This window comes from Sceloporus occidentalis, unplaced genomic scaffold, assembly GCF_023333645.1.
Source record: "Sceloporus occidentalis isolate IW3139 unplaced genomic scaffold, rSceOcc1.0.p SCAF_29, whole genome shotgun sequence".
In the NCBI taxonomy this organism is placed as follows: domain Eukaryota; kingdom Metazoa; phylum Chordata; class Lepidosauria; order Squamata; family Phrynosomatidae; genus Sceloporus; species Sceloporus occidentalis.
Genome location: NW_028317009.1, coordinates 5,418,490 through 5,446,113, shown reverse-complemented (window position 1 = coordinate 5,446,113; position 27,624 = coordinate 5,418,490). Strand labels below are relative to the sequence as shown.

General features: G+C 44.4%; 1 protein-coding gene across 5 annotated transcripts; it reads right to left on the bottom strand.

Moving 5' to 3' along the window:
• Positions 1-661: 661 nt before the first annotated feature.
• Positions 662-27,292, bottom strand: LOC149299192 (nuclear factor of activated T-cells 5-like). 5 transcript variants are annotated; one of them, XM_089486290.1, is made up of 14 exons: positions 27,220-27,292; positions 23,873-23,874; positions 18,086-18,251; positions 11,766-12,309; positions 10,721-10,907; positions 10,171-10,361; positions 9,333-9,505; positions 8,445-8,579; positions 8,266-8,318; positions 6,725-6,875; positions 6,014-6,091; positions 3,854-3,993; positions 1,471-3,757; positions 662-876 (listed from the first exon to the last, which is right to left on the bottom strand). In XM_089486290.1, exons 1-14 carry the CDS (start codon positions 27,290-27,292, stop codon positions 662-664), a joined length of 4,395 nt encoding a protein of 1,464 aa, XP_089342416.1. The 5 variants fall into 5 exon arrangements, with proteins under 5 accessions (XP_089342416.1, XP_089342417.1, XP_089342418.1 ...); XM_089486291.1 differs by lacking the exon at positions 23,873-23,874 and having other exon boundaries at positions 18,086-18,211; XM_089486292.1 differs by lacking the exon at positions 23,873-23,874 and having other exon boundaries at positions 662-879; positions 3,854-3,984; positions 6,011-6,091; positions 6,743-6,875; positions 18,086-18,211.
• Positions 27,293-27,624: the final 332 nt, after the last annotated feature.

Here is a 27,624-nt window from a genome sequence, read left to right as displayed (position 1 = left end):
AGAAGGACCTAACAGAAGGTAAACATCAAAACTGTGGATAGGGAAAGAAGTAACATTTGAGGAGTCCTGAAGACTGGAGTATGAGACTCTATTCACTCACCAGCCCTTGGTCACTAAATACTGAAGTAGGACGTTAACAGATCAGGGGAGACAGCACTACAAACCAAATCTATTTGGACCGTGGCTGATACAAAGAGTAATCCAGTTTTACGGCGTCGGAACTGACAATATTCTTCCGGGGGTCCTTCACTGCATCTGAAACGGCATAAGATTTGGTTTGGTGAAGAGATAAAACTACAAGACTCTAAAATAGAAGACTAAGGTTGTTCTCGCTAAACCACTTTCTTCTCTGGAATCCGTTTTACTGCAAAAATGACAAATGTATTAACATTTTATACGATTAAAAATGATTCCTCGGAAGGGTCCGGGCATTCAACAGCAGTAGGAACGATTCGCTCGGCAGGGTATGTAAAACATTCCCTACAATTACCAAATCTATCTTGGCAACATCCATCTGTATCCTTATTACATTGCAGTGGTGGGGGGCAATCCAGAGGACTGGGAAAATATCCTTATGTATAAAGAGCAAAATTGGGATTAAATACTAAATACTAAAAGAGAAGAACCAGAACCTAGAAGCACCAAGCATCCAATTTACCAGTTAGAAAGAGCCAGATAAACTATTTCCCTGGTTCTGTAGAGACACGAGCAAATCATTGATCTTCTGATCTGAAGACATCTGGGAGCTCTCGGTCATTTGCTGAGACAGAAGTGTGGTCACCGACTGCCCATCTCCTTGGGATTGGCCAGACTGGCCCAGTGCCATCATCTGATCCGGCAAAGATCCGCTCGAAGGAGACATCATCTGACCACAGCCTGAGGGAAACACAAGTAATGAGTGAAGTCATGCTTACGGGATCTTGTTGTCTGTTTTACTTGCTGACTGGCATTGAGCACTTTGTTGACTGGGCATTATAGAGCTCGGAATATCTGCTAATGACTGCATACTAACGTCATAACCGCTTCTATCGCTGGCTGGGTAACACAGCAAGAAGTGGTCATATCTGACATCACCCTGCTTTTTGTGGACCATCTCGACTCCAAATTGGTGCAGGATTTGCTGGTAAGCAGAAGGAGTGTTTCTTTTGACAACAGAAAGTGAATTTAATTGTTTTACTGACAGGTGAATGATATATAGCTTTATGTTTTTTTTTTCTCAACTGCTCCAAAAAACGCATGTTTTTACAAACTCTCCCATTAATCGCTAGTGGAGGTCTTTAGCATAAGATGAGCCATGAGATTTAAATAATGATTGATCCCTCTGCTAGGACATCTGAATTGTTCCTGGCACTAAAGCTAGTTGGGGAGGTCAACGATATTACCAAAACAGACCCATGGACTGCATATTCTTCACCACTCACACAATGTGTAGAAAAAAACCCGGTACTGTAGAAATGGAAGAATACTCACTATTCTGGATTCCGAAGAGAAACATTCCCGATGCCTGCGGAGATGTTTGCTGATTCTGCATTTGACTCATGGCTCCCGCTGCGGAACTGTGGAACATGGCAGCCTGGGACTGAGAAGAGGGCGCGTTGCCCTGGATAGACTGCGAGAACATGGTCGCCTGCTGCAGCTCCTGCTGGTTCATGCTGTTCTGCAGGGCCGACATTGAAGCAGGAGACATAAACATGGCCACCTGCTGGTCAGGGGACGTTGGAGACTGCTGAACCAACTGGAGCTGCGGAGAGTTGCGGTACAAAGGAGACTGTTGCTGCTGCTCATGCTGGGATGAAACTGGACTTTGAGCCTGGAAATCCATGCTCTGGGAGTGAAACAGCGCTTGGCTTTGCTGCTCCTGAGTAGTCATCTGATCTTGACTGGAGCTATAGAGCATACTCTGCTGCTGTTCCTGGGAGCCCATTGTGTCCATTGAACTCTGCGTGTTGAAAAGCAAGCTTGGAGTCTGGTCGTGCTGCGACGAGCTGGTCTGAATCCCAACCATGGAGTGAGTTGCCTGGAAGATGGAGGTTTGCTGGTTCTGTGACTGGAACAGGCCTTGTTGTGACTGCTGCTGCTGCTGCTGCTGCTCTTGTGAAATCTGCATGTGAGACAGCTGGGCCTGCTGTTGGAAAGGAGACTGCTGCTCTGCGCTCTGACCTGTCTGAAGCTGCGGCAGGGAACCCTGGCTTGTGAAAAAGGAGAGCTGCTTCTCTTGAGCTACTGCGCCACCCTGCAGAGAGTTCATGGCGCTCTGAGAGAGGAACAAGTTTGCGGGTGGCTGCTCTGGAGAAGAAGAGTTCTGCAAAACTGAAATTGTACTCTGCGGGTGGAAAAGCTGGGGCTGCAATTGATCTTGTGAAGGCGCCGTGTTCTGGTGTTGTACCATAGAGCTGGATGGGTGAAAGAGTGAGCCCTGAGTATCCTGGGGCATACTCTGGCTGTCCCCTATTGTATTTTGGGTATGGTAGAGAGGCGCGTGCGAGTGAGGGGATTGTTGGAGGAAGTTGCTTGTCTGAAGACTGATTATATCCCCAGCTTGCTGGAATAGTCCATTGCCTTGCTGCTGGCTCCCACTAGACTGAACACCAAGCATGTCTTCTGCTCGTGAAAAAAGGTTCACCTGAGCTTGGCTTTCGCCGCTGTGCTGCATCTGGACCACATTTTGATAGACATCGCTTTGCATTTGTTCAGCCTGTCCCGACGTGCTCTTGTTGTCTGGGGAAGGAGAAGCCTGGAATATACTGGAGGCAGAGCCGGATACCTGCTGCTGTCCACCGCTGCCTTCACTGCCAGAAATATTCGGGCTTGGGAACATGTCACATTGCATATCTTCATTGTTGGAAAGGCTGTTCATCAAGTGGGACCCTTGTTGATGCTGATAAACTGGGGACTGAATGCCCCTGGCTCCAGAATTCTGGCTCTGGAAGAGATCGGTTTGAATTGGTCCTGGAGACTGGTGCATACTTTGCTGCATTTCCATGACAAGGGCTGCCGTGGTTTCCATGGCCTGCTGCTGACTTGACAAGGAGTTCTCGGCTTGCTGCAGAAGGTTATCAGGACATCCAGAGAGGACATTCTCTGATCTAGAATTCACAGACTCTGGAGAACCAAACATCCCAGGGCTTGGATTATTTTGGATCGAATTCACTTGCTGAAACATCCCAGCATTGAGCTGCTCCTGAACTTGCCCCATCGATGACTGGTTATTTTCACCCCCACCTTGTCCAGAAAAGAGTACACGGGAGAGCTGCGCTTCCAGAACTTGCTGAACCATGTTCACATCTGCGTTGCCGCCTGTGACGTTTGGTTGGAAGTTGCTGGATGGCAGCTGATGCATGACGCCCTGTAACTGGTTCACGCCGCTGCTTGTTGAGAACATTTGTTGCTGCAGTGTCTGCGCTTGTTCTTGCAACGGAGTCGTAGGAGGCTGCTGTGTGGCCTCTGCCATTTGTGATAATGCGGCTAAGGCCCTCTCGGACTGCATGGTCTCTCTAGACTGGGAATCCATAGCCTGAAACTGCGCCTGCTGCATGATGGAGTCATTGTTTGAACACTGGCTGGAAGAAGTCACAGCTTGAAAGCTGCTCGCTGGTGCAATGTCTTGTGTTTGGATGGTGGACAGCGGCTCTGGGCTGAACACCTGAATTGGGGTCTGCGGATCGTTCTCATTAGGCAAATGGGATACAGCGGGCGAAAAAGACCCACTGGATGAGTTCTCTAAAGTCTGCTGAGCGGTCGCAGCAATACTGGATGTCTGGAAAGGAAAAATAACAAACATGACCTCTGATCGTAACCCAGAGGAGACGCGTTATTCCCTTGTAATAAACTTTAAAAGAGAACCAATACTCACTTTGTACAAAGGTGAGGGTCGCTGATCTCCGGTGAGCTCCATGGGGGCCACTTCCTCATTCTTGATCAGACTGCCTGATTTAATGGGAGAGCCTCGGGAGTTCACCTGCTCCAGATTACAGGGAGACGGGGCTACAGCCGCTGTAAGAAGACGGAGAGAAAGAACCTGTAGCTAGACCGGGAAATCACTGGTTGGGTTAATACCGGTTAATGGATCTTCACGTGCAAATATATATGCATAAGCGGAAGGTAAAAGGCAACAGGATCCGTCAAAGAAAGTAGACATTTTGGGCATGCATCATCTTTCTTCTATTGTCTGTTTAGTGCAACGGCTCTATTATATTAATCTAAAAATTGAGCAGGCAGTCACAGAGAGATGGTCGGGCGCATGCTGGGTAACATCATGCTCATCTCCAACAGACCCCCTTATTATGGGTGAATCGGGTGGTTTATAGCTAGCAGAGCACAATGGCTATTTGTCGGAGGGCTAACAATAGAAAATTCCGAGCTGTGCCCTTATATTAGGAATTTCCAATTAACGTGAGAATCTTTCATTAGATTCCAAAGTCTGGCCAGGAAGGCGTTTAAGGAGCGAGGTCCGACACACCGCATCGCTAACCGCAGGACAGGCTCCGGATAACTTTCCTGTTTGAGAAAACACAGGAAAGAGGGTCCTGCATTCCAAAAAGGCACATTTTAAAGGCTTGGTGCCATGGGAGTCCTGATCTTATCCGCATTTAAAGGAACATTCACTCTTTCCTTAGAACCGATTAGAGTGTCGGAAACACAAAAATGGCTGAGCTAATTATTTCCGGACTCCTGAGGTCATATTATGCTCACGAGCTGAAATAACCTATGTGGCTTATTTAAAAGATTTTCCACTCTCTATTAATTGGCTATATTTTTACAGGGCGGCATGAAGAGCTTGTCTTATTGTTAAAGGGACAGTAAACCCACTGATTGGTTAAACTGTCCCCCCTTCCGCAGGAGAAGAAGGGACACTGTGTCTGCCCCATATCATCAGCTGATCCCGCAGCTATTACTGGTTTAATGTTAAACAAGAAGAACTCTTACACCGGCTTCAGGAAATTATGAGTTATATTATTTTCTTGGCGAGCCACAGACAGAAAAAACAGGAATCTTTCCTAAGCCTCGCTGAGGTTTTAAATGTAATTTGAACAGAATTACAAGCAACAGCACCTTGGCCAATGTTCCACGTCTGGTTCGCTATTCCGAGCTGACAAACAGAAAGCTGTTTCCTTGCTGTCTGGACAAAGTTAAATACCACGCCGGCTAAACAGGGCTAAGCTCATCAACGCATCATTGGCACTGCACAGCATCATGTTTCTGTGGGCTTTGCTCGTTATGGAAATTCCCACCAGTGTTTGTATGTTTAAGCAATTAGTGGGAGTTATTTGCCCTCCTCACTCCCAGTCTCCCCTTTATTCAAAGTCACAAGTCAAATCCATTCCATCCACCATTCATAAAGCTGCATTCCACGGCTCTATTCTGTGAGAATGGCAATGCATATGAGCCTATTAAAACAAGAGTCACGAGGGAAGCCCAGGGGCCAGAGGTGGTAAACAGCATTTCTTTTTACTACTGCTGCATGGCTTTTGTTATGGAGGAGGTGGCAAGATGACCTCTACATGCGGCTTGTTATTCTCGTGACCAGGGGTGATAGTGGTCACTCTTACTTGTGCCGTAGAGAGTAGAACTGGATTATTATTACTAGACCAACCAATGTTAATACGAGGGGCGAGCACAAGCAGACACAAAGAGCAATAATTTATAGGAAGCTACTACGAGTACCGATAGGCGTGATTTTTTTTTTTTTTTATATATATACTTTCTACATAAAGTTGTCTTTACGGGGAAGCCGAGCACGGTCCGCAAAGTTGGTTTTTTTTTGAGATTCCACGGCGTGAAGCTCGGCAGGGGGTTTGAAGTCCTTATCTACTGTATTTTACTTTAACAACCTGCAGGATTGGAAAGGCCCAAGAGAAGCAAGCAGCTGGGTGGCGTGCTAAGATTTAGTAAGGGCCGCGGACAGGGCTCTATGGAGTAGGGGCCCGGCCTATTTACTCACTGTAGCTGTCAAACATTGGGAGCAAACCACCTTCATGGACAAGTAAGCGACCTCCGGGAAAAAAATTACTACCTTTCATAGTGTCTTCAAAAGTACAGGACTGTGTTGGGCTCGGTATCTCTTTCTTTATAAGAGCATTTACAGGGATGGCTGCCAATGGAAAAACAAACTGAATTAAGTGAACATGTTAAGGAACAGTGAAGCCTATAACAGGTTAAATATGGCAGCAATCAAAGGGGGTTTACAGATTACTGACAAATTACAGACGGCTTCATCTTTCAATTCATCGGATTTATACAGCGAGAAAACCCACAGATGCATTTGCCTACAAATTTACTCTAATGGCTCCTGGCACCACATAAATATATGCATCAAAGGAGCACGACATATCCTATCACTCCCCACAGACACAATCAGCTGTGGATCCGTTTCTCACTACACCTACTATAGGGATTCCACAGACTAACCTTAAAGGTGAAGTCCCACTTCTTTCTTATTTCTGCACTCTTAACATTGCTATCCTTCAGTACTAACAAAGACATTCCGTATGCCGAGAGCTGGGGTGTCACGGGTATGTCCACGGGGCGCTATAGGAACATGCACGCACACACACATTAGCCACATCATCATAACCGTTAACATACGTGTTATTCTTTTCTTTAATGCCACAGCCAGATGAAAGGCGGTTTTACAAATCGTTAGTAGTTTTGCTCCTTTCAGTCCTGATCAGATAGCCAGAGGTGAACCTCTGGCTCATGGCCGGAGCTCATGGCCGGTGCTCACGTCCTACCGCATACTTACGTGGCTCTGGAGTGTATGTGAAAGGCTGCACGTCATGAGATCGGCCTGCGTTGGTCACCACAAACATCACCACAGAAGCAGGGGATGCGATGTTCTGGTCGTGGAAGGGGGGGACCTTCACAACCAGATGATTCTAAGGAAAAAAAAAAAAGCATAATTTGTCATTGTAGTATAAATATGCCACGTGTACGTAAGGGACCTCCAATACAAGACATGAGCAGTGCTACGCTAAACGGGGAGTAGGTGTTCATCTCAGCCTTCCCACTAATCATGGATAGATTATAGATAATAGATCTATAGATAATCACAAATCCTGCAACATATTTAAATAATACGTTCAAATGATATATTATATCACACAAATACATTAAGTTGAAGAACTATCCAGCCTGTCATCTGACTGTTAAAACCACTAACTTACAGACAAGGTGAAACAAAAGTAAACACTTGCACAATAATTATACGCTCCAAAAAGCAGGGAGCCGTGGCTTCTGAAAATGCTACTGTTGACGCGTAGTTTTTTTTTTTTAGACTATTTTAAAAAGATGACTTTGCCGGCTCCCAAGAAAATCAAGTTTGCTCCCAAATTCTATGCTCGTTCGACAACATTTGGCACAGAGCCCCCGGGCGTTCTACACAAAGCCCCAAACGATCCAGGTGCTCTACAAAATGCTTCCAGGCACCATATAATTTAAACGACCGGTAGCCCGGAAGGAGAATAAACTACAGACAAGTAAATATGTATGGGGAGCAAACCCAACAGTAGCTGAATCAATAGAGACAGTGTCGGTGGCAAGTGGCTACAACTCCACCGTGCCTGGCTGCGAAACATGAATGGCATGGATTAAAGTACAAAAAACCCAACAAGGCCGACACATGCGATAAAACGTTTGATGTGCGGATAACATGGATATAAAATGGCATGAGCTCAGTAGGTAATACCAAAAGGGCAGGAGCGTTCCTACTCAATATGTCAAAATGTTCCATGGGCTACGTTCCCTCAACTCTCCATTTTGCCCCTTCTCCAGTTCTCTTAGAGGCCAAGTGACCTCCACCTCCAAGGGCAAAGTGACCTCCAGGTGACGCCAGCAATTCTTAGAGCCACACGTGGAATCTCAGTGATCAAAAGGTGTGCTTTAGACATTTAGCCAGTATACAGAGGGATAATTAAAATACACACAACTCACTTTCAGTATGCACACATTTTACAAGAGCAATGTAGTTGTTTAAGATCAGCTCCTTGCAACAGATGCAAATCATGTGGCTATTGGCAGCAAGCGGATTATTACTATAGATTACTAAAGCGCCATCATATTCTGCAACCCTGGACAATGTATGTAGAACAACTGGCCCTGCTGTCAAGTGTTTCTGCAGCTTTCACTGGAAAACCTATGCTAAAAGCCCCAAAACGTAATGGTCCTCTGAAAAGTCCAAAAAACACTAGGCACCATTGATTATCCACCTAGTACCTTCTGTCACTGGATTAAAATAATGTGTGAACAAAAATATATATATACATATACCTGATGAAACAACTCCATGTCAATTTCAGCTTCTGATTTCCATGAATTTTCATCTAAACAGAGACAAACAGTAAATGCAAACACGGCGTGATTGAACGATTGTCGCTACTACGCTTGCTCCGAGCGGCTACGTCGCTCAACGGCTTGGGAGACGCGGCCGAGTCTTTCGCTGTACAAACCTGAAATGTTCTCTTGAAATATCACTTTTGCTCCTTTCAAAAAGTTTTTGCCAATCAAGAAGACTTCCTCTCCCCCTTTAACAGAGCAACTGTGCAAACTTTTTTTCAGGATTTCGGGCACCCCCGCAGGCTGGGCTGATGGAAAATGAACAGGGAAAACAGACGATTTCAGGCGCAATTAGAAATGAAATCTGCACTTTCCAAACATCCAATCCAGAGCCAAGTCAACATACTATTTTCGCTATTTTTCTTTTTCTCTTTCTTTCTTTCTTTTGGACTCCAAAAATATTTTATTAAAATAAAATAATCTTATCGGATTGCAAAATTCTCTTGTTTAAAAAAAAATAAATATATAATACGAGTTACAGACACATTCCAAAAACCACAAAAAAATAAAAAACAAAAATAATAAAAACACAAAAACTTTCCATTAGGCGCTGGACGTCGATGACCAACAGAAAGATTCATGGGGGGGTTCTCTATAACAAAGTATTGTTTTGGTAATCATTTAAACAAAGCTGTAGAGCGGCTAGAGTAGGACCACCTAATATTAATGGCCACGCCATATAATGATTTCCATAGACGTACAGAAGGAACACCGAACCCTGTTTACGCTTTTTAACTATACTTTATCCTTTCTTCTTCGACGCAACCGAATTTCACTGCCAGAAAAAGACTGCGCCACGCGTAACTGAAAGACTTTCGAATGAGATGTCATAAAGTGTTCATGAAGTTTCTCAGCCCTTAGGTGATACCTGACATTTAAATCTGCCCTTTGCATACCGAAACAGAATTCAGAAAAAAACAAATACATATCAGAAGACGAGAGGAGTCGGAAAAATACTGGTAGCTATAAGAACTAATGGGAGAGGCGCGGGTCAAACTTACTGCATAGGATGGGAGACGAAGGGGTCTGTAGTGTTAAGACAGAACCATTGTCGCGAGGGATATTGACACGGAACACAAGTCTTGCACGTGTGCTCTTTTTCTTGGAGCTGGCGACGCCAATCCGAGCCTCGACATCGGCGTTTCGGAGCTTCAGGATCCCAACGCAATCCACCCTGCGGCAAGATTGGGAAAAGAAACGGTGAAGGACCGCAAACTCTGGGATTTCTCCCATGGTCACACGCGGCAGCGGTTTGAGCCAATGGCCAAAATACTAAGACCAATAAAAACTAACTGTAGTCATGAGGCACTGAAAGCCAGCTGGCCAGTTTGCCAAGCGTTGGTTGCGTATGCACGCAATAAGCTGGGAAGCTGGATGAGGGCATTTTGTGGGTCTTTATTCCACAGGCCTATACATCACGAGATGGTTTTTACCGAGTTCATTCAATTAACAGCACAGGCAATAACAGGTAAGGGCCAAAGATCCATAGGTGCCGTTTAACTGCAAACTGCCGCCGGCGTTTGGAAAAGCTGAGAATTGCTGGGGGTTCTAGTTCCACAGCAGCTCAAAACCAAACCAATGCCCATCCCCGGCACGAAGGATCAGCGTGAACGAGCTATACATAAGTATACAGGGTGATCTTAAAGTTTTCCATCTTGTGCAGACATTCAGGAAAGCCTGCATTCCTTCCATGGACCAGTGAAGTCAGAATGTGGTATTTCTGCATTTCAGATTAAATGCCTGATAGCATAATTCCTGCAGCAAGCAATCACGGCCCATTACACCACTCCTGCTCCATGGACCCTCGGGGCAGGTGCCGACGAGGGGTTATTTACTTACGCTAGAGTCATCGTGTTACTGGGGTCCAGCATGACCTCTATGACCGTTGTGCCCTCTATGTCCACTTCTTTGCAGGGAGTTGTGTTTCTCCCGGTCACCCTGCAGGCCTGGTAGAATCCATGAGGTTTCACTCGGCCAGAGTCATTACCCACAAAGACTTGAAGCACCACAGGCTCGTTGTGACCTTCCAACTGGAACAGAGCAAAGCAAGTATTATTCTCACTCGTGTGTCTTTAAGCGACGGTAAATAGCGAATAGAAATAGTCCACCGAAATGTATCTGAAGCGGCTCTGCTACTTTCCCCAATTCTATACCGTAAATAAACCTAATTGCATTTACAGCAACAAGTATGCCATGGGAACAGCCATCCTAACTTCTTTGGATCTGCGACGTTATCCCTCCCTACTGTTAAATTGCTGATTGGTTTAGGAAGCCTTTGAAATGAATGGGAGATGATGCTAGATGTGCCACAGGTTGCCACCAACCCATTGAGGGCAACCTTTAATCACCTTAATTACACCAATTGCTTGGTAGCCAGTTTCACACCTACCTTTACAGTAGGAAACGCCCGCTGAGTGCGGTCTTTCACGCTGCCCCGGCTTCCCTCCGTTAGATACCGGGCTCGATGTTGGGTCTCTGGCTGAACGATTATTTTCAGCTCCTTGCCCTCGCCTTTGCTAGGATATTGCTCACATAGGAGCAGCGTCTTTTTGGCTCCTTTCTGATTCTCCAGTGTTCTACAAAACAAAACATAATCAATATTTGCTTGCCTGGAATAATAATAATAATAATAATTATAATAATATATAAAGAAAAGGCTGCCAAAGAATGGAGGCAGAAGAGCGTCAACGTTCAGAGAGAGAAAGTCTGGAGCAAAGTTAGAAATCTGAGAACGGCCAGCATAGTCCTATAACAAAAAGGGGGAGAGATGCAGGAAATAACAGGTTAAACGTATTAAACGTTTAAATTAGATTTACTGAACCCCCCAAAAAAGAGGTCTCGTTAATCAAGGAATTATAGTACATGGTGCCGCATGACGAGTGCAAATAAGGTTATCATACGATCATTGGGGCAAATCCTCAAACTTCTAGCCGTGTTTGCAAAGCGCTGAAGAACAAGGTCAGATTTAATCCGAGATAGAATGGAGTCTACTAGAACGCCAGGAACAATCTCCTGTTTAAAGACAGCGCTGGCATAAAGTGGGCTTTAGCATATTTTTGTTTTTTTTGCAAATAGCTGCTATAATTTAGAAGATAAGACCCTTTTCAGCATTTTTTATTTTTTTTTTAAGATTTAGATTGTTTTCTTTTCATCCAGGCTTTCTCACGTCAAACATATTATTATTATTTATTGTTTTTATATGGCGCCATCAAATTCCATAGCGCTGTACATGTCATTATCACAGACCAAGGAGCTGATCAGCTTCAGAGAAGTGCCGATGGCCGCTACCAGCGCCAGTAATGATAATGGCCGTTTCTGAGTAAATCATCAGTGGGTTTTATCTCGGGGTTGGTGTTCTACTGTGGGGACAGTATTATTAAACAAAGCGCTGTGCGGCTTGATAGGAGATAGAGAGCGTAAACACTGATACCAACCCGTTTCCGCTCTGGCAGTTGGCTTTGTTGTCCGAGGCGAGCTGCGAGAGCACGTAGTGCGGGGCTTTGGCGCTGTCCGCATCGAACACGTCCATGTTGGAGTCCCGCCTTTTGGAACCGGGTTTCTGTTTGGGGTTGCGCTTGCGGGACTTACGCGGGACCTCGGTGTTATCATTGTAAGAACGGGAGCTCATGTTGCTGAAGTTGGAGGTGGAATCCTCGGTCCACATGTTGCAGCTCTGCTCGGAATCCTGTCCACCTCCGTCATCTTGGCACGACATCTGACTGCTGTCCAGGAGGTCTTCGGGTGGTGGAGAAATGCTGAGGACCGTCCACCTCAACGGCATGGACTGCTGCCGGCCCGCATTGCCGGCCAAGAGCTGTTCACTTACCCCCGGTTTACTTACCCCCACTGCAGCGGAGCAAGTCTCCAATTGCATAGCTTTGGTATCGGTGAGTGAGGTAGAGTAAATAGAAGGGCTGCAGGTGGTGGTAAAGGAGCTGCGCGCACCGCCCATGGAGGAAGAGGAGGAAGATGAAGCATCTGTAGTGTACAATCCAAAAGTAAATACACACATTTTCACCTGCGCTGGCCAGCAGTCCCGATGGAATTAGACAAATTTGGTTTTTTTCTCTCCCCGCCAACGGTTTTGAGAAATTTGGAAAGATTTAGAGCTCAAATACTTTGGTAGGTATAACGGGTCAACGCCAGCACAGGTCAATTTAAAAAGGCAAAAAAAAACCTGCGCCGGCCGTGCCGTTTTCTTAATCATTCATTTTTATACCTACGTATATGGATTGATTTTTTTTCGTAGGCTGCAAGCAAAAAAAATTGCGAGCTCCACCGCCTCGATTTAATGCATTTTCAGCCGAATTGAAATCCAACAAAGTGTGTGCATTAACCCCATTAAACACGGTGCCAATTCAAATATTTGGGTTCTTTTTCAGTTTTTTTTTTTTTTGTTTTAAGTGGGACTGTCTGTAGCCACAAAGTATTAAAATAAGTTTCTAACCTATGAAGCAGAGAACTACAGGTCATTTTTAATGCAGACACTCCCTGCTTCAGAGGCAAATCCTGGAATAAAAATATGAGAAAATATATGAGAAACATCTGCCAATTATCCCAGATATCAACCATAAAATGATAACAAAATTAGAGGCGAAAACAAACTTATTTCGGAGCAAAACAGAACTGATATACTTCGCTTCCCATTATTATTATGGAAAAATCTGAAAGCAGAGACGGAACTGCGTGCGCCCCCTTCGGGGGTCTCGTAATGTATCTGACGGACCGCATACCGTTTGTCTTTAGAAACACGGGAATGGCACGTGGGATTAAATTATTTATATTTTCAGATAGACGAGCAGAAGGGATATAATGGCTGGAGTGCGATACGGATTTCTCTTATAATGTCCGTCAATTAATACTACGGGGAACGATTATCCAAAATGATTATTATTTAGTTGCGGGTCCTGATAATATAATTAGATTTGTTCACGAATGGGGGGGGGGGGCACATCAGAAATTACTAAGAAAATAATAATATTCATATAATATTAATAATAATAATATAACGACTCGTGAACCTCAAGCTTATCTTCTGAAATAATAAGCATACATTATTACATTTATCGGACTGTTTTATTTTCATCATGTCTAAACATCGGTCCGCTGTAGGGGGGTTTCTGCTCGCTTCCATAAACCATAAGGGTTACGGAAAAACACGTACATCAGTTCCACTTTACGCCGCGTTTGTGCGCTTTGGTCAAACGTTGCAGTCTGAAATTAAAATATTCAGTGACTTTCAAAAAAAAAAATTTAAATAAAAAACAAAAATAAGCATTCACATTGAAATAAAATCAGAATTTATTACATGTGTGTTGTGCTTGTTGTTGTGGTTTTTTTTTTTTTTTTGCTTTACCATGCATGCATTAACCCTCAGACTGCCAGGAAGGTGTGCAGCACATTGCCAGACAATGTGCTCCTCACCCTTTTGGCATAGTAAGGGTTAATAAAATGCTTTTACGCTATCACGAGATTCCCAAATATAAATGTTTTGGGCTTTTTTTTTTCTCAATCTTGAGGCAGCCTTGCAGTCACTTTGGGCGCGTTCTGCGGGGTTAATGGCTTTTGTCCAACATTTATATATATAATCTGCAGCCGCCCCGCCTGATATAATCAATGTAAAGTCCACTGGGGTACATTGGGACGTATAGCAGGTAATCGGCCGGGGGGGGGGGGGGGCGGCATACGAAGTGCATATATATATATTTTTTTTTAATCAGGGCCTTGAAACTTTTCCTAATCACGAGCTCTTCGTACTCCCAAAAAACAAAGATCTTACACGGGGCCGCGACCCTATGGAAATGCGACAATAATAATAATAATAATTGTACAAGGTGAATACTCACCTGCTATATCCTTCAGCATATATTCTGTTAATTATAACCAGCTAAAATCCATCATCTCGCTGAAAACGTTATTAAATACATGCTTCTTCGGCACAGTTTTACTTTATGCCTGAGATCTATAAACCACGCCATAAAGTGTTATTCTCTAACATGCCGTTCAGTATTTTTCTGACTTTTTTTTTTTTTTTTTTTTAAATGAAATAAATAAAAACTAGTGACTGCAAAGCTGCTCCCAAAACTTTCATAATAAAAATTCATATTTTTTTGTACATAAAAAATAAACAAGATGCATCATTAAATTAAATTATTTTTTTTTTTTAACATTCATTATCAATCCACTACTTAAAATAAAATAAAAAAAAAAGGAAAGAAAGGAAAAAAAAACAACAAACAAAACAAAGAAAAAAAAATGCTTAGGAAAAAGTCTGAAATCAAGACCGACCTAGACCCTGGGTGAGTTTGGATGGGTTAAGTGTCTCTGGCACTATATGTCTTCACTATTGATAGACAGACACTGTCACACAACCCACCACACGATGCCTGCCTCAGAGTGGCGGAGCTAGAACGCAAGTTAACTGTATTAATAGAGAAAACAGCTCGCATCCCAGCAAATATCAAAAAAAGGCAATCACATGGAATTTCCGTTAGCTTACATTCATTCAGACACATTGTTTCTCATTCGCATGCTCAACAAGAAATGTTTATCCTGCCATTCAGACACAAAATATTTGATTTCACGTATTGTTATTTGGTAACGAAGCATTCCAGCGTAAACAATTACGACTGCCATTCCAGTAAAAAGATACCTATTGCCTCAGCTGTACATTCTCAAGCTAATAATACCGTTACGTGCATTTGGCGGCAGTTGTGGCATGGGAGCGCTGGGCTGAGAGTCACGGGAACCTACGGCTAGGAGAGCGTCATGGGTTTTGTACGTAGCCAGATGGCACGAGACAGAAGAGAACAGCTGGTGGGTTTTATAGACTGGAGACTGCGGTGTACGGGAATGCCCTGACTTCATACCTGCACGGAAGCGTAAACGTAATACGGATCCGAGCAGAGGAGGCAAAGAACGGGACGGATATGGAAAAAAAAAAATATCTGATACGTGGATTAGGAGAGTTAGAATAGGACATGCTGTGGATATTGGAAATTAGTTACTGACCGGCTGCGGGACATAGTGGGACATCCACATATATGCTTAAGAACCATCTGTAGAGGGGTTCCCATAATGACCATAACCGTCTGTAGATAAGAACAGTGATGTCATGGTTAATGGAGTGAGGTCGTGCTTTTACCGTGGTGTCACGGCCGGAATTCAACTGTGTCCCATTCCAGACCGCGACTGATCTAATACGGAACGTTCAGAGTTAAGAGATGAATACAACCTGCGGTCAGAACTACGCGCCGAGGTTTGCTCTTTACTGTCTGAATGAAATGATTCAGAAAAATATCTTGAAGACAGATCACGCCTCCTTTCCAGGCACGGATCTCCATGAATCAGCTCGGCAGAAGAGGCATGCACATTAATAGTTATCTGGCAACCAGACAGCTCAACCGCAACGATCGGCATTTCATGCTCCGTCATCACGGAATGAAGTCTTTCTTAAAGAACCCATCACCGATGACAGAGAGCCCGCGCGGCACGCATCATGCCCATCGTTACGGCTGCCATATTAGAAGCCCACTATGACTTTTTAAGATATCATTGTGGTACGTGGACATCTGGATGTTACCAGCTCGTGGGCAGGCGATATATAGCGATTAGGTCTTAATGGCTCAAATACAGAAGTATTAATAGCGTACACCATGGCTGGAGTTTAAGGACAGACCACGTCACGCATATAGAAAGTGCAGGTCCAAGGCTTACACCACGGCTAGTCTGTGGACTACGCCGATATTATATGGTTATTTTCTCTTAATACGGCCAATGAAAGGTCATTTATTTTAAAGGAGATATAGGATCGTTGGTGCGTGGAGCGCGCACGTACACGCGCATTCATTTCTGGAGGAACAGGTGGGCTCTAACAGGCTTCTTCGGAGGAAGATCGAGGCTAACGTCTCTCGGATCCAGCCAGGGCAGACCTACCTCGTGATGTGAATTACACATCTATTCCTTTAATAATCTAATTCAGGCCAAATACATCCCAAGCCAGCCTGTCAGAGCGGATTTAACAGGCTAATCAACCTGCGCGCATTCTATGATAACCGCTGGCGATAAAGGCAATCTCTGATTACCGACACAAGCTGCAGCCAACGCAAACACGGGCCATTATTTTTAGCGCGCGGCCCGGGTATTATTAGCAGAGAAAGCACTGAGGCAACAGGGGATTTTATTCCATGGAATTAATTAGGCTAGTCTCATGACACATAAAGATAGCAAGCCATTAAGTAGACATGTCGATCTGTGGGTTTACTGCGCGGGTTTCCATGGCGTTTATTCCCAATATTTACAAAAAAAAGTTCATTTGATCGAAGGAATGTGTCTGGGAGAAGCACAATAAACCCACAGATCTGGAAAGATATTACTGGCAATCGCAGAGAAATGAGCAGTGCTGTGAAGTCTACATAAACGAGCGAGCGGCGTACCTGCTGTCAAAATGCCGGACCGACCGCCCCCCCCCCGCCCCTTAACGTCTGCTTTACTTTAATTACCATAAAAAAAAAATTAAAAAAAAAAGATTTATGCTAATTAAAAATGGATTGCTTTTTATATTAAACATAGCATATAGCGAGAAACGAGAGCGCCGAGCAAATTAAATTCCGTATTGCTTGCAGGCGGCAGATTAAAAAAAGATTAAAATTATGGCACCAAAAATTCTTGCGCGTGTAGTACATGCATGCTTTATACGGGGATAAGGAGTATATCGGCATGCTGAAGGACAGGTTATATCTCACTATATTCCATCTGCTTCTAGGGGAATCCAGCTTTAAATTCTGCGGGTTGTCTATAAGTTAACTCGGAGAAGTATATATATATATTATATATTATATATATATATATATACTGTTCCCCGGTATTAACTAAGCCTGACTATATTGAGCCAGACCACAATATGACATCAGATCCATCAACTCATGTCACTTGCTCAGAAAATAAAGAGAAACGTTAGGGAAGTCTTGACTTTCGGCAAGTTTATCTCTGAATTGTTTGACAATTTTACATAAACCTATAATAAACCCGAGGCCGTAATGCGATTATTTAAATGATTGGGAATAATGAATGCTGGAGGAAGCAAATAAACCGTTTGGATTATAGGCAGTATATAAACTGCACGTATTAGATAAGGAGCCAAAACATCTTGCAACATATTTAAAACACTGAGATATTTTGGCAGAAATGACATTATTATGTAAAGAATCAAACATAACAAAACTGGCGTTTGTTTCTTTTTTTCCCACTCGTTACATAATATTTGCAAAACTAGATAAATAATACGAGAAATAAGCCAGATACAATGTTTTTTTTTCCTCCAGAAGGACTCATTCTGTCATTTTTTATTTTTTTTTTAAGTAATATAAATTCATTGTACAGCACTCCAGAACCGGTTGGTGCTATACAAATATAATAATACTAAGGAAGAACTTCTAAACACAACTACCCTCCATAAGAAGGAATTTTACATCTAAATTTAATCTAAAATTGGTTAAAAATTATTATTATTATTATTTTTAACGCCAGTAAGAGCATAACAGCATGCGTGAAAATGAGTTTATATTTGGAAATCAAATTCTGCTTTTTTTGTCGCCCCCCCCCAAAACTAGTCGATCTCCAGGTGTTAACTTTGACAGCACTGCTCATTTTAGCCAGTAGCAAAAATAAATAAATAAATAAATGAACCCAACCCCTTCACCCCCAAAAAATATCTACTCTACGAAACAAGTAAGAATTAAAATGAAATGCGTACCAGCAGCGACTACGGCCGGCGGAGGGGATCCGGCCTCCCCTCCGCTTGTCTGACTCATTGGGGCGACGGACGTCTCTTGGGAGGGCGGAAGCTGCAGCTCTTTCGGGAGAAGGTCATAAACGGATTCTACAAGAATAAAAGAGAGAACGGGATGGGAAACGACGTTCTGTAACAGATAACACGTTACCGCCATTAACACGAAGCCGGTTTTGGTTTAAAATAGTGATGTAAAGGGCCAAAGGGTAGCTGCGGTTTTAATAAAGCGGGCGAAGAAGTAATGATCGAAGAGGTGCAACGGCATCCATGTTTTTGGGAAACATTTTTTTTGTGTGTTTGTGACGCTTTAACGTATTTACAACTGTTAATAATAACATTGGCCGCGTGAGTTTATATAATTGATGTTATTCACCTGGTTGCGCAATTTATTATGAACACAATCTTAACACGGTCACATTAGGCAATCGTATAAAAATATCCAAAAGATACATGCCTCTTTCCTCCCCCGATGCCCCCCTTTTCTAGGGGCTCAGAATGTTTGCCGGGTATGAGGGTCTCAGGGGGTTCTATGGCCTTAAAGGTCCCATTATTCTAGAAAATGCATCAAAGCATCTGGGAAAGGCTGCGCCATCAACCATACCCCGAGAACCAGTGGCCCCCGACCATAGGGAACGTCGGGTACACCAAGACCCCTAAGATCTGTAACCTTTTTAAATATTTCATCACAAAACAAGTAAGAGTTTTTCATTTCAAACCACATAAAATTAGTCTCAGGTATAGGCAAACCAAGATCACTGCTTCCTTCTGGCACACGGCGTCGGCCAACTCCTATGCATGATATGACAGGTAATCACGTCTAGCTCATTATTCTGGTTTATTTTTGGGGAATATTTTCCCCTTAAATAATAAAACAATTAGAAACTTTTTTTTTTTCCAAGCACAGAAAATAAATAAATAAATAAATAAATAAAAAAAAGCTTGGCGCCATAAAGACCCCAAAGTTCCCCGAACAAATATCTCTGTATCCCGTGAAAATCTTTAATGATCTGATCATTTCCAAAGCATCGTAAACACAGCCTTAGCTACAAAAGTTTTATTCGCGTGGAGGCAGACCGGGGTCGCGAGGTGATCCTCAACTTAGAAACGGAGTCCCAATGGACTTCTAATCTGTCTAATATCAGCGAGCAGCAGCTTTCTCACAAGGAAGCCGTGGGTGAACAATCAGAACGCTCTAAACTTTTAACCTCCTTGCCGCTAGCAAAGCGTATGCACAGCTCCGGGTTAAGAAGGGGTTAATCGGAAAAACCACGCTCCACGAAAACCCTTTACAGTTCAGTGATGAGATTAAATTTTTTCTTTTTTTTTTAAAGGACATTATAAAGAAGGATCTGATTGGCCGCGTGCCACGTTGGCACTCTGAGGTTAAAAACATAGAATGTGACCTATTGTACGAGATTAGAGTGGGAAACCTTGAGAAGTTCATTCTGAGACAGCGCAGAAGAGGACAGAGGATTGAAGAACAAGAAAAAAAAAAAACCTGAAACAAAGTTACTAGAGTGCAGAGCTGTGACCGCGGAGGCATTATGTAAAAAAATAAATAATAAAAAAAAAGTTCACATTTTCAAAAATGTACGTTTCTAAATGATCTAAAAGTAGACATAAAAAACGTCCAATATTTAAATATAAGTCATTCTTGATTATATTTATTTTTTATTTATTATTCTTGTTTAAATTTTTTTTCTTCCGAGATAAAAAAAACAGGAAAAAGCCAATCAAGAAGACATAATCAGGTATAAGCTGGAAAGAGTAAAAAAAAAAAAGTGTGAATGTGTGAATTTGGTGGTTTTTGTTTTTGTTTTAATATTGTTATAATATTTACGCAACATATAAGCCGTTTCTAATGTAAATCTATTTGAACAAACCTATAGCCTAGGGTTCACTTATTACACAAGGGCTTAAACTCGTGACCTTTGTCACGCTGGGGAAAATCCTAAAATCTGCACGTTTCCGAGGCTGGCTTTGTTTAAAGGAAAAATACAAGCAATTCAAAGAAAATATTTAAACTATTCTCACAGCAAGAATGTACAGCAAACAGCAATAACCAGTTAGGTCAACTCTTTGTGACCCTCGATGAAAAATAGAAATGGAGAAATATAAGGGAAAATATTCCTTGCCCCGTCACACACAGATGAGAGAGTTAAAATAACGAGATAGAAATCATTTCTAGGTTTTTTTTTGGGGGGGGGGGGACCCCCAAACGTCTATATGCGTATAGACCATGCAGGGTAACCGTTCTAAGATCAGACTAAATTTAGGGGGTTAAAAAAGTTTTCCTGTTCTGAAATGCCAAAGATGGCACAAAGATCTTAACGGAGGGTCCTTGTTAACTTAGAGGGGATTCGAGATCCTAAAGGTACCCTAGTGCGATCCAACTTGTATCCGCTGAATGATGCCAATATTATTATTATTATTATTATTATTATTATATATTAAATTATTACGCCCCAATAGCCACTTTAAGATCTAAAGGATCAAGGCATGACTTCTCCAGCACACGCAAAAAAAAACCAAAACATTTAATCACGTCTGTAACATGCTAGCCCAGCTCAGACGTGTCACGGCTGCCTAGCGACTCCTCCGCAGGCAGAGATTATGGAGATATATACATAATATTCACAAAAAAAGGCTAAAACTGTCTGGAAACGAGGAAAAAAACGATGGCTGATATCCTTGGGCAGCAATGACTGTGTTTACTGCTCTTACCTGAACCTGCAGGACCATCAAATCCAACTAGATGGACACACAGCCCAGATCTACTAAATGCAGCGATCTACGTATATATTACATATGCTGAATAAACACACACGTACATATATGGTGAAGCTATCAGCCAGGACATTCCATTGGTTGCCTTGGCGACTGCACCACACTGAATCAGAGCATCTCTTTACACATAACCTGTGTCGGTGCAATGATCCAAACTCCCCATACCTTGTATGATCCTTTTTTTTAAAATAAGAGCACCCCTCCGTTTAGGGATTGCGATGATTCTACTCTCTGCGATCACTTCTAGAGAATACCAAAAAAAAGAGGGATTTACAAAGATTCTGAAAAAGAGAAAATGCATATTGTCGTATTACAGAACGCCGAGTCTTTATTCAAAGCCGATCCCTGAGGCCTCGGAGGTCTCTTCTACCTGAAGGTCTCAAAAGCTAATACAACTTTACATTTTTTTCTCCGTTGACCTAATAAACGTTACAAGCCTCGACTCTGCGAAGATGGCGATGATGTCATCAACACCCTTATTACAAAACGTCAAAGCAGTGCAGTCACAGCGAGCGCATCCGGCCCCGGTTGGCTCCGATACTTCGCTGCAAGTAGTTTCCAGAGGTTAGAAGGAAGCAGTAACAGCAGCAGCCGGTAACGGTTAAAGCCAGCGAGACGTCGGAATGAAGTAACAGGACAGGTATTTCTGCGTCAGTCTATTTCAGATCATGGAAACGCTTGCATCACGGAACGGACACGCGACCGCCGCTCCATGGAACTATTTATACCGGGAAAATAAAGCTGGCCAGGCGCTGGAAGCCGGACGGCACGGTCCCGGATCCAGCATGGAAAGCAGGGGCAATAGCTGTAAACAGATTACCCTCGCTCTCCGTCACATGACACCGTTTCGCAATCAAAGCAATCAAGTTCTTAACGACTCCATCTAACGCTAATAAAGCGCTGCACGGGCCAAGCGAGGACCACGATACAGAAGCCCAGCGCTTACAGCTAACATGAAGATCGCTGCGCGCATGCCCGAGCGATCGTAGTGACAGCATCTATCCCGCTACATTACAGCAAGTGATGGGGGGCCGAGAACAGAGCTGAAAGGTAGCCCAGGACAGAAGGGGCCACCAGCCACACAGAACGTATCTACGAAGCCAGAGCGGGCTGGAAAATGGTGTGTTTGTATAAAAGAGTAAAAAGTAACGATAAAAGCAAACGCGGTTTGTTTTTGTTTCCGTTTCAATGGTTATTTCTCAATATAAAACATTAAACAAGTAGATTTTGGTCTTGATTGGTTAAACTGTGGTGATATTACCCATATGAGAGCTGCATATACATTATAGGGCAATGGTATACGATCCGTAGTGATATTAACCCGTATGATCTGCGTATACATTATGGGGCAATGGTATATGATCCGTGGTGATATTACCCATATGTGCTGCATTTACATTATAGGGCAATGGTATATGATCCGTAGTGATATTAACCCGTATGAGCTGCATATACATTATGGGGTAATGGTATATGATCCGTGGTGATATTAACCCGTATGAGCTGCATATACATTATGGGGCAATGGTATATGATCCGTGGTGATATTACCCCGTATGTGCTGCATATACATTATAGGGCAATGGTATATGATCCGTGGTGATATTACCCGTATGTGCTGCATATACATTATAGGGCAATGGTATATGATCGGTGGCTTCATAGTGGCTCCCAGAGTCATCAGGACAACACAAGGAAAGTGAAATATTGGGGACGAGTCTTTATGAATATAAATATTAACCTTCATTATAAATATTCCTGCGTGCAGCTCTCTGATCATAAATTACGCAAGCCACAAACATGTGACAGGGCCGTCTGGTATTCACATGTATTACTAATTTAAACTGTGCAAAATATGACATTTTGATGACCGAACTCAAGCCCACGGGCCGCCCGCGCTGCATTAAACCGCGGCAGGGGAAGCCCCACAATATTCTGAATTACCGATATTCTAAAAAGCCTATAAATTACCTTCTGCAGCATTATATACGTTCCCGTCTGAAATCCAGCCTTTTAGTGGTCCGCTAGATAAACACATCACTGCTTTATCTTGCTGCACCGGCGTGCGCGGTGCACATGTGGGTCTGCGGGGAATGGAACAGGGGGCTACCTGACCTAGATTTACACTGCAGTGCCTCCAGTGATTTTTAACCCTTAACCGTACAATAAGCTGTGAAGGAGTTAAACCAACCCCCTTAAGGAGAGAGGAGATCAAACTAAGTCCAAAGCCAACAAAGCATGTGAGGAATGCACAGAATGACTGTATGCCAATGAAAAGCTAAACATTAACGCCGCAGTAACCCCTTCTAGCAAAACCGTGGGGCTACGACAGAAAAACGCACAACTTCTGGCCGATCAAGTGGAACCAAGCGAGGACACCGGGAGCGGGACAGGGTTAAAAGGTGAAAAGACACAGGTCTAATATCAATTATTAAACCCAAGTCTAACTACAGCGCTGCAGTATATGTTGGCGCTATAAGAATCGATTAGCAACAACGTGCCGCGCGTATCAGAAACAGGAAGTTTGGCGGTCACATCCAACCGCTGCAGGTCACGGCTCTCCCGGGTAAAGGCATCGAATCTCGGAGAGCGAGAGATAACAGGGTTATTACTGAACAGAACGCAGTCACAAACAGCACCGCTTCGGGTCACGGCTCCGACTTATCACATACAGATCTGAGAAAAAAAGGAATTATTGGAGAGCAAACAGCACAACGAGACTGCATGAGATTCTGGAAAAGCCCAAAACCCAGTGATGAAGACCCAATCTGAAACACAGCCACGATAATTCCTTCAATACACGCTTCCCTCGAATAACCAAATCAGACGGGGCAACAATCAGTACTTTGCCCTGAGGTTAATGCTAGAAGTATAACGACAGCACTTAAGCCACCCACCTGACACACACGCGCGCACTTATCCCGGCGACACTCTTCTGCATACAACCCCTGTTCATAAGGGAACATCTACAACTCTGCCCAGTCCTCAAGGACAACCTCTGGAAACAAGAGAAATTCTAGTACGTCAAGAGCTTCTGACAGACCTGTCACCTCCGCATTCTTTCCTTTAATTAAATGCGTGTAGGTAAACTGCCTATGGGCGTTTTTCCCCCTATGGAGGGTGTAAGAGTTAAGACAAAAGTAATGTTAGTAATAATGGCAGGAGTGGGCAATCTACAGCCCTTCGGAATCATGATGGGAATGGAAGTCCAACTGTACTGAAGCAGAAGCTTTCTATGATACGGCAAGCATTGAATTCTTGGGCGCCAGCCATGACCTGAACGGCCAGGGTGAAGGAAACGGTGAGAATTGCCCACAATGGGCTTATCCAAGATGAAGATGCTGTCCATACGTGGGGTACTTTTTAAGGAGCAAGACACAATAGACAACCTTCCATTGGTTCCTATGGCGTCTGCATCCCACTTGGCACCAGAACAGTCTCTTATATCTAACCTTAAGCATTTGATAAGAAGACATATGGTAATAACTAAACAAACCGAACAGATGATTGAACTTATGGATAAAACCACCCCAAAGATCAACAATCTGATAAATCACACATATTGTCATGTAGGGCAGCCGACACACCAGGCCCCCAAGGCTAGATTTTTATAGCTCTAAACTACAGTCAGATGAAAGCTTGAGATGCGCGGTAACCGAGCGGGGTAAAAACATGAAGATCCCGTCCAAAGCGTTCACATATAATCACCACTAAATATCAGACGCTCGGCACAATCTACAAAGGAGGCCTCGTGGGCACCGCGGTGCTGTAACACAAACTCACAAAAGAACACTATTTTCTCAGCCGAAACTTAAGTAAACTCGCGTTCGTGGAGCTCGGCCAACGCTACGACCGGAGAAAGCTCAGCTTTGGATGTGAATGGGAGCCTTCATAGCCCCTACAGAGCATCTCAATGTTACCCTCCTACCGCCCCGAACTACAACGCCTGTCGTCACCGGAATTCTCCAGATAACTTGCTTATTTACTGCCCAACAGATGTACGCAATGCGCATCAACCGAAGGACCAAGCCAGCGTTTGCCGCTCCTCTCCATGTATTAGTAACACCGTTAATGTGCGGAAGCGAATCTCATCAGCGTTCTGTACGGGGCGGGCATGGCTAAGACACGTTGAGATAATACACGCTTAACACACGCGTAACACACGCTCCCATTGCCACCCAATGGGACCCAACACACATGGAGATCCCGATGGCTCCGGTAAGAGGCCTTCTCCCTTTTTTCACTTTTCTCTTAAGATTTTGTGCCGTTTCTTTTGGGAAATAATCAGGACTCTGCGCCTTCTCATCTGCCCTACAGACGGCTCCGGTCACAAAGCCCTTCAATACACAAAGCCACTTTAGGCCACCGAGGACCTGCTCCGTCTAAAGTTCGGGCACAGTAATGACTACCTTTACCCTTATTAAAGATAAGGTTGCAGCTGCGGATTCGCCGGAATGCTATTTATCCAGGCAGCACCGGAAGCAGGCCGGCCAATTAACTGAAAGGGCAGCGTAGGAACGATCTATATGTGACCCTGTGGGAGTTAGGGTCCGCGTGGCAGGGTCCCTTTAAGGAGGAACAAGCCGCGATGCTGGAATGGCTGCTAGGAGACTTTGGAGTTTAAACCTACGTCAGCCGGGCTTATAATGGAGTTTGTGATTTAGTAGGGATGCCTGTGCCCGGATTAATATCTCGCAGATACTAATGCAGTTTGGACTGAGCCCTGTGACATTAAAACAGCGGCTTAAGATCACGTGCGGGATGATAAAATACTCGGCTGCCGTGAGAGGGACAATACTTGATCTGTACCCAAAAATAACTCTGAAACTTGACTTGGCATTCGGGTTAAGTCACCTGCCAAATGTTTGCTGGAGGCCGACAGCTCGTTTCTGAAACCAAATTCCGTCACCTAAGAGGGAAACCACTTCCATGACCTCACGTTTCAAGTAACGCTCGGGCTTGGATGTCACGGACGCTCGATACGCTTTCCGCTGGGTACGATCACCGGACGCGTTGCAGGATTCCCAGCCCGGTCAGCGACCGATCCGAATGCGCCAGGCGGCACGCCGGGATTAACCCTTCGGGGGGGCCAGGGAGGACGGCAACGATATGTAAAAACTTACTAGCGTCCACAAAGCCAAAGGTGAAATAAATGCCACCGACGCTTACCCACTCAGGACTTCGCTCCACTCGCTCAGGAAGCTTCATTTCTTTTCGCACAAACTCTCAACTGATCTAACTCCTCCTCAAACCATCAAGGACAGTTGACAATGTGGATGACCTTGGGAGCCTCGGATAGAAAGCGATACGCCGCGTACGCACGGAGCGCTTGCCACCTGTAACACCTGTTTATCGGATTTAACGGAAACGCAATAAAAGCGCACGCCGGGGTGCGGACGATCGGATACTCGGCAGCACTGCACGCCTCCGCACTCTCATCAATTACAATGCGTGCCTAAAAAAATCTGAATATTACGGGAAGCCAGTTCTGAATGCCAGCAACGCGCTCAGTCTCAAGAGCTCGCAATCCACAAGCTGCATAAGGCAACACACACCGATAACACAACTGCTGTTTCTCACCGTTCTAGATAGGAAACGAAGTTAAACAGTTAAAGGTCAAAGGACGCTGTGCGCCCTGAACATACGTGTTTTAAGAAATTGTTTGTGAATTGTGTGTTTTCAGTTGCTGGATTTTCAGCTATTTTCTTTATCTGTCAAACCGCGTCAAATAAAAGATCTTTCTAAACACCGATTCAGTTTAAACACCCAGCCGTAAGCCAGTTCAATGTGTTACATACATGAGGCGAGAAGACGCGCAGGCAGGCTCTAATGCGCTGACCACACGTGTGGAGTCAGGGGGAAAGCAGAGTGTGTGGGGAAGCAGAGAGTGATGGGAGTGGTACCCACAGAGCGTGCATCCATGTGTGTGTATGTACATAGACTGCAGGCAGCGCTGAGCAGCTATCAGACCCGGATTTACCGAGCCCAATCCTATGCATACGCAGTTACCGAGCACGAGGGGCAGTGCGGGTCACAATCTAATCTTCCATCGAAAGCCTCTTTAGATTGCAAGCTCCCGGTACCAGAATAAAGAGCTCCCTGCAGGCCGGATACCCTACAAGGTACACCAATTCCAATCTTTCACACCCAGAATCCTCTGCGGCAACCACTATGTCTACAGAGCTGACCAGGCCAGCCAGCACGAAAGAGGCCCCGGTAATCCGTTCGTCGGCGCCCCCAGTGTCCTCTTAACCTCCTTCTGAGAGACTTTCTCGGTCACACGCCCCCCTCCCCGCACGGGCTTCGCTCACCTCTCGAGTATAAGGATTTAGGCGACTCCAGATCGAGATCGGCGCTAAGCAGGGAGATGAAGTCGGAGGGCATGGCCGCTCGGGCCAGCAGAATACACACGGGGTGACTTGGTACGCTCCGGTTCAGGCTCCGGTCTGTTCACACTGACAGGAACCGACGGCACGCCCCCTACTGATACTGTACTGCGCATGCGCGGGACAGCTACGACAAATAATGGCTCGTGTGGGCAGGACCTGGCGCTGTGACAGTAACTAAGGGGCAGGGCCTGAGCGTTACCACGCTGGTTACTGTAACTATGGGCGTATCGGTGACATCCGTGGTGGGCGGGAAGAAGCGCTGACAGGGTTAGCGGGAGGGGACGGGCGGAAGACGTCCGCTTGTGGGCAGAAGAGGCATACGTGCTG

Coding starts and splice junctions, on each gene's coding strand:
- LOC149299192 (XM_089486290.1), bottom strand. CDS start 27,292: ATGCCCTCCGACTTCATCTCCCTGCTTAGCGCCGATCTCGATCTGGAG. Junction 8,580..9,332: donor TTCGTCTCCCATCCTATGCA/GTAAGTTTGACC, acceptor ATTTTCCATCAG/CCCAGCCTGCGGGGGTGCCC. Junction 8,319..8,444: donor ATTTCAAGAGAACATTTCAG/GTTTGTACAGCG, acceptor GTCTCTGTTTAG/ATGAAAATTCATGGAAATCA.